The following is a 6,920-nucleotide window of genomic DNA, read 5'->3' as shown; positions in this document are numbered from 1 at the left end:
GTTAGTGTTCCTTTTTTTATTTTATTTTTTTGAGAGTCTTGCTGTGTCGCTCAGGATGGAGTTCAGTGTTGCGATCTCAGCTCATTGCAACTTCCACCTCCCGGGTTTAAGCGATTCTCCTGCCTCAGCCTCCTGGGTAGCTGGGACTACAGATGTGTCCCACCACGCCTAGCACAGGGGCATATTTGTAATAGAGGCGGGTTTCACTATGCTGGCCAGGCTGGTCTCGAACTCCTGGCTTCAAGTGATCCACCTGCCTCGGCCTCCCAAAGGGCTGGGATTCCAGGCATGAGCCACTGTGCCTGGCCCCTTTATTTGATAATTTACACATATATTCACACATATATTTTTGCCCAAAACTCTTTATTTCAAGATGACGTTTCTGTGGCTATGTGTGGTATGTGGTATAAATCTCAATCTATGGTCACATGAGGGGCATTTTCCTTCTTGTAAGTGTAGTCTAAACCAGTAAGAAGGAGGTTTAAATGCCAAAACCAGTAAGAACTTGGGCACTGTGGATACTACAGTGGGCAGGTGAACGAGGACCAAGGAGAATGTCTAAGAGGCCTCCAGCCCTGCGCTCGGTGAAGGCAGGACAGAAACAACAGAGCATACATACCTTGGAAGTGTGTGTTCTGACACAGTCGTATAGAAAGTTCTGACAGGTTCTTTCTCCCTGGGAAGTGCAGCACATGCCCCAACACACTGGCTCTGCCAGCGTGCCCATCCCAGATGTGCTTGCTTTGTGCACACCCACACCCAACCCCCTGCCCTCCCATATGCTCTTCTGTGTGTCCAGGTAGGCCCTGCCCTCAGGCAGCAGCTTCTGAACACATTCCTCTTGGCACAGACAAAAGAAAGTACTTTGTCTGTGGAATTCAAGGCTGAGCCCTGAGTTCTAGCACAAGAAGACCATTGCAGTCCAGAGATAAGAAACTGGACCAGAGGCAAATCATGAACAGAACCTTGGGAGTAAAGAGAAGGGGTTTCTAAGATGGAGAGAGGAGTGTGGAGCCAGTGGGATGTGGCTTCCCCAGGTTGCAACCCCAAGGAGGTCTCTGGAAGCAGCACCAGTTCTGATGGGAGAGCAGAAGAGCTGCCATCCTCAGTCAGGGTCTGAGTCAGGGTCCGAGGAGAGCTGCTGCTCCATAGTCTCGCACATGGCATCCTGCAGGGACGTAAGATGACCCCGGGGACTCATCCCCATTGGCTGGATGACTCTGTTCCTGTGGGGGAAAGGTGCAATGGGACTGGGGAAGGGGCCCAGTTGGCCATGCAGGGGTCCTGCTCACCCCTGGCTGCTACCTTCTTCTCCACCCAGTAGGCTGCTCTCATTTACCGGGGAAGCCTGGTTGGACCTTCTGTTAATTGGGCCCAAATCCTAACTGCTATCTCATGGCTTTAAGCAGTTTCTTAATTTAGACATCTAAATTGGCCTTAAGCAGTCTGTTCATTTGGACACTGGGCCATCTCCAATAAGTGTAGCAATGTTAGACAGTCTCTTTTTTTTTTTGGAGACGAAGTCTCACTCTGTCGCCAGGCTGGAGTGTAGTGGCGCAATCTCAGCTCACTGCAACATCTGCCTCTCAGGTTCAAGTGATTCCCCTGCCTCGACCTCCCAAGTAGCTGGGACTACAGGCACACACCACCACGCCCAGCTAATGTTTTTTTGTATTTTAGCAGAGATGGGGTTTCACCATGTTGGCCAGGATGCTCTCGATCTCCTGACCTTGTGATCCACCTGCCTCAGCCTCCAAGTGCTGGGATTACAGGCGTGAGCTGCCATGCCCGGCCTTAGAGAGTCTCTTAATTTCTCTGGGTCTTAGTTATCATCTGTAAAATGGGCACAATACTGATCTCAATATACCCATCCCCTGGGAGAATTTTCTCCAGGGCAAGTGATTTCAAACATCAGCAATGCAACCTAACACCAGGATCCTAAGCTCTCCTCTGATCCTACCTCCTGGGGCTCACAAGACAGGATGTGGGTCAGCTCTCCCTTCTCCCAGCTACAGGCCCCTCCTCATGCCACACACCTGGAGAGCTTGTCAAACATGGTCACTAGCTTCATGGCCTCGTGCTCCTTCTGCTCCTCCGTCATGCCCTCCATAGGGTTAGGCGGCTTCTCCTCCACCCTCCCGGTCACCGGGTTTATGCTGTTTCCCAGCAGGTGGAATGTGGGGAACGCGTTAGTGACTCTCCAGGACAGGAGGCAAGCCACCTATTTTCCCAGTGGGGTGAGGTGGGCAAGGCAACTGCGGGAAGAGGCCTCCCTCCAGAAGCGGACTGGTAACCAGCAACTGCCACCTGCCACCTTCTGGTATCCCAGATAGCACTTAGGGACAGGTGCTTGATTCTGGAAGGTCTTGCCCACTGGTCATCCTGTCCCACCCTACAGGGGTCCACATGGGTGTGGAAGCAGGGACTAGGGGGCTGTGAGTGGAGACCCGAGGGGGTGTTGGGGGCACACACCTGGCCTTGGCTTCCTTGTACTCGTCTGTGTCTGTGTCCTCATCCTCTGAGTACTGGCCCTCAGGCCGGCCTCCCGCCATGAGGCCCCTGGCAGCCAGAAGGCCAGCCGCATTCCCATAGCCCGTGTACTTGATGAATCGGGGCACTGGGGGCAAGGCAGAGGTCAGTGTGCAAGCCTGGCTGAGGTGGGGGGGCTGGGACCCGGGTCTCCATAACTCACCACTCTCAGAGCACAGGACAAACAAGAACTCGGCGGCCACTCTCTTCACATCTGTGTCCAGGTGTGTCATGAGGCGGACAAGCTTGTTTCGCAGCATCTCCCCAACCTCAGGCCGTGTCCTCACATCCCGCAGAGGGGGCAGCACCTGGGGAGGTGGCCGTCCCTAAGCTTGGGCTTGGTCTGTGATCAGGGCCGAAACTACATCCCCCGGGAGTGCCAGCTCCTCAGTCTCATACCTGGGCCTTCAGGAACTTCCTGGCTGGGCGGTGCATCCGGGCACATTCGGTCAGCACGCTCAGCACGGGAGCTACGCTCTCCTTCAGCCTGTGTGTCTGTAGAGGAGCCTCTGTCATCGTGGCTGTGCTCCTGCCTAATCTGAGACTGGCGCAGAGTTACACCCCCCACCGCCCCTTCCCACCAACGTATACGGCAGCTGGTCCTGGTGGCAGAGGTTTGGGAAGAGGCCCCTCTGCAGTTAGTCAGCGGAAGCCCAAGAGTGGGTGGTGGGTGTCTGTGTCACTTTTGAAAAGGACAGGCACAGAGCCGCACACAGAGGTACTGGTAAGCTTTTTGACTTGGGAGAAATAACTGCTTTAAGTCTAATTACCTCAACTATAAACCAGGGCTGGGAAGAAAACACAAAGCAATTAAAGCTTTAGACTGGCACACACATTGCCCTCAGATGTTGGTGGCAAAAAGAAACGAGAACCGAATCCCCTCTCTGGGTACTTCATGGACAGACAGCAGGGAGTTCCTGACCCTCCTAGCATAATGTGCCTGGACCCCAGCACCAGCAGTGTCAGCGACAGCGACAGGCACAGACAACCCCCCGGCTGTACGTCCAATGCCAGCTCCCTACCCTGACTGGCTCGCACGCACCATGTGTGTCCCCTGCTTAGGCAGGTAGATTCCCAAGAGGTCTCCTAAATCTCGGTTTATTGTGCTCCAGCCTGCTTGCTGCAAGCTCCTGGAGGATGGTTAGAGCCCTAGCTGTCCAGATGCCCTGTAGTGCAGTCACAGGAATCAGAGGGAAGTTTTGATCTGAGGTTCCTATGGGTCTCCTCAGGATGCTGAGGGACAGCTATGCTTGTAATCAAGGGCTGCCTGTGTCTGAGAGTTAAAAGCAGGGACTCGGGGGCTTCTCAGGACCACTCAATAAAGATCCACAAAGATTTAAGAAGTGAAACCTTCAAGCGTGTGGAAGGTGTCCACATGCTTCTCATGAAGGAAGGGTCTAGTTTGTTGCCAGGCTGGACCACAGAACAGCCGGAAGAAAAGCCCGTATGACACCAGCAAGATGACTTCCACTTACCAGTGTGGACAGTGTAGAAGCACTGACCACAGCTGTGCAGGAGAACCAGTGCCAGAGCCACTGGGGGAGCCTGTACAGCCATCCCCAGCCTACCTGGTGCAAACGCTTCTCTAGGAAGATGAGGAGGGCACGAATCACATCCATATTCACTCCCATGAACTCCACGGAGTCTCCGTGTGGCTTCAGGGTGAGGAGAACATCCAGACATTTGAGAGGCAAGTTCCCCAGGAGGTTCACTGCGTGGCTGGGGACAGATGTAGGTGGGGGTCTCAATAGGGCTAATCCCTCAGCACAGATGCAATCTTTGTGCTCCCCCTGAACCACACATTACATGAGCTGGCGTCTGAGGTCCCAAAGGGGCAGCACTGGGGACTAAAGCCAAGGGCAGGGACTGATCTGAGAGGCACTGCCACTCAGCTGTACAGGGGGGGTCCCCTGGGGAAGTGGGGGCACTGAGACATCCTGCCTCCCCTACCCTGTCTGGGCCAAAGCACCAGACCATCTCTGGAAACCACACCGGGTGGACCAAGAACAGGGACACGAAGCCAATGTGCCCTAGTAAATACCACACTGTCTGCTGCCACTACCCCAGGCCCAGGTGGCACATTTCTGCCCCCAAATTCATGGCTGTTGTCCTGGCCACATATTAGAAGCACCCATTAGTCTCTGGAAACACACGGATGTCCAGTGTCACCCAGACAAAGTCAGACCCTCTAGGGTGGGGCCTGGGCTCTCAGGTGGTTCTGGTTCATGGCCAGGGTTGAGGACGACCATCTAGACATGTGGACACACTTCCCTCCCAGAAAAAGCCCCATCCTCACCCATGGAACTCTTCTGTGCGGTCTCCAGCAGTAGCAATCATCACACTGTGCCGGAGAAGGGTCCCCAGGTGTCGGTAAAGAGCAGCGTCTTCCTGACCAAAGAAAGAAGGGTTCCTTTGAGGAGCCCCACTCATCCCACTGCTGCCTGCTGAGGCTCTACTGTCTGTTGCACTCCAGGACTGTGTGGCAATGACTGTACACCTCCTGTACTGCACACTTGGTCCCCTGGGGTCTCCTAGGTGACTCTGGCTAGTGTTGGGGGCAAAATATGACCACTGCTGTCTTCCTAAAAACTCCGTAAGTATTCTTCTAAGAGCACTTCCCTGATTAGGAATGTTAACACATACCCTTGGGATGAAGTCACACTCTGTCTCAGCCCACTCACAGCCTCATGGTGGAGGATCTCTTACAGTCTCCCCGGAGAGCCCACAGCCCCCTGCCAGGCAGCAAGAGCCAGAAGTGGCCTCTACTTCCCTCAGAATCCTTCCCTAAGGTCCCAGCCCAGAACTGGTATCTCCTTGGCCTTGTCCCAACAGGCTGGGAGGTCCTGTCCTCTCCATGTCTGACACCCAGAAGCCTGAAGGTACCCAGTGGGAAGCAGATCCAGGAAATCTTGGAGCTGAGTTGAGACCCATCCATGGGTTGAGGTCAGCGCTCACCTCGTCCACCTCCCCCTTGATGGAGTCGAGGGTGATGTTGAAGAGCACTTTGAGGATCTCCATGGCCCGTTCAGTCTCTTGGGAAGGAAGGAGCTTGGGTGGGTTCCCTTCAGGAGTCACCCCCAGCGTCAGCTCCAGTGTGTCAGTCAGCAGATGCACTCCTTTCAGCTCCTGAAACAGCTGCTGGCGCACATCGGTGCGGAGTGCCGTTAGCAGGAAGAGGAGCCTCAAGTCAAAGAACTGGACATCGTGAGGGAAGCTCCTCTCACGGTACAGCCCCACACGCTCTGTGAGCTTCACCACTAGGCGGGCCTCTGCTGCCAGCATCTGTGCCACAGGGCTGCTGAGTACGAGGTTGCACAGGCACTTGAGGGACTCCAGTACAACATCCATGTCGGGGGAGTCTGGGACGGACCCCTCAGAGCCACAGATGTCAGCATAGCAGGCCAGTGCCTGCAGGCTCTGGCGGCTGGTGAACGGGTCCAAGCAGTTGCGGTCCCGGGACAGGATTCGGACACTCTGCAGCCAGGTGACACGGTGGGAGGGTGGCAAGCCCTGTTCCAGGACCGAGACCAGCAGCTCCGCCAGTCTCTGTGGGCAGGGAGAAGAGCGGCTCCACCAGGCCCCTCTTCCTGGGGCCACCCGTCCCTGTCCCTTTACCCCTCGGGCCAGCACCCACCTTCCGGTCCTCCTGTTGAGCATCATCAAACGTGAAGCTCTGGGAGTGCTGCAGAGAGAACGAGTGAATTCAAGTCCACAGAGGGGCAGTATCCGCGCCTGCTGATGGGGGGCGGCCTATTGGCCTCTAACTCAGGCAGCAGCCACTGCTCAGAAGGGGTAGCAGGGTCTACAATCGTCCCCATCCCTAGACACCTGCCACCCAACGGGTGCACCCCAGACACTCTCCCCCCAACACTGCATCCCTGACCTGCCACCCTCACCCCGCCACGTCCCCTAAGCTTGCTGACACAAGCCCTGCCTCACCCACACCCTCCCGACCACCCGCGCACGGCCCTGCCCCACCCCCTCCGTGCCCGCCCCCCCCCCCACCCCCGGCCTCAGGCAGCCGCTCACCTCCTGGTTGTACGACCGCAGAGCTTCCATAATCACATCCTCCTTCCCCGTCTCCACGGCTTCTGCAACCGCCCGGGGCTCCATGGCGCCCCCGGAACCCGGCGCGGGGAAGGCGGGACGGGCCCTTCCTCAACCGTTCCGGGCTGCAGTTCGCCGGCGCCGCCCTGGCCCAGAAAGCCCCGCGCCAGCGCGCGGGGGAGGCCGGGACGGGACGCGGCGTCTGGTGGCGCTTTAAGGGGGCGCGGCTTGAGGCAGCACTGGCGGCTCGGAGGTTTTAAGACCCGAGTCGGGGCCGAGTCGCCCTGAACCGAACTGACCCCCCTCCTTGTGACCGGGGCTTTTGGGGCCGGAATTTACAACAG

At 56.5% G+C, this 6,920-nt stretch overlaps 1 protein-coding gene across 2 annotated transcripts; it reads right to left on the bottom strand.

The window, feature by feature from the left end:
- Positions 1–346: 346 nt before the first annotated feature.
- RIC8A (RIC8 guanine nucleotide exchange factor A) lies at positions 347–6,806 on the bottom strand. 2 transcript variants are annotated; one of them, XM_033207712.1, is made up of 10 exons: positions 6,559–6,806; positions 6,164–6,211; positions 5,485–6,075; positions 4,826–4,917; positions 4,098–4,248; positions 2,929–3,024; positions 2,693–2,855; positions 2,473–2,617; positions 2,037–2,156; positions 347–1,226 (listed from the first exon to the last, which is right to left on the bottom strand). In XM_033207712.1, the coding sequence occupies exons 1-10, from the start codon at positions 6,640–6,642 to the stop codon at positions 1,106–1,108; spliced, it is 1,611 nt and encodes a 536-aa protein (XP_033063603.1). In that variant the 5' UTR covers positions 6,643–6,806; the 3' UTR covers positions 347–1,105. The 2 variants fall into 2 exon arrangements, with proteins under 2 accessions (XP_033063603.1, XP_033063604.1); XM_033207713.1 differs by having other exon boundaries at positions 354–1,226; positions 2,693–2,837; positions 6,559–6,804.
- Between the last annotated feature and the right edge of the window lie 114 nt (positions 6,807–6,920).

Source organism: Trachypithecus francoisi, unplaced genomic scaffold, assembly GCF_009764315.1.
Source record: "Trachypithecus francoisi isolate TF-2019V2 unplaced genomic scaffold, Tfra_2.0 Lachesis_group8, whole genome shotgun sequence".
NCBI classification, from domain to species: domain Eukaryota; kingdom Metazoa; phylum Chordata; class Mammalia; order Primates; family Cercopithecidae; genus Trachypithecus; species Trachypithecus francoisi.
This window is presented reverse-complemented; position numbering and strand designations above follow the sequence as displayed.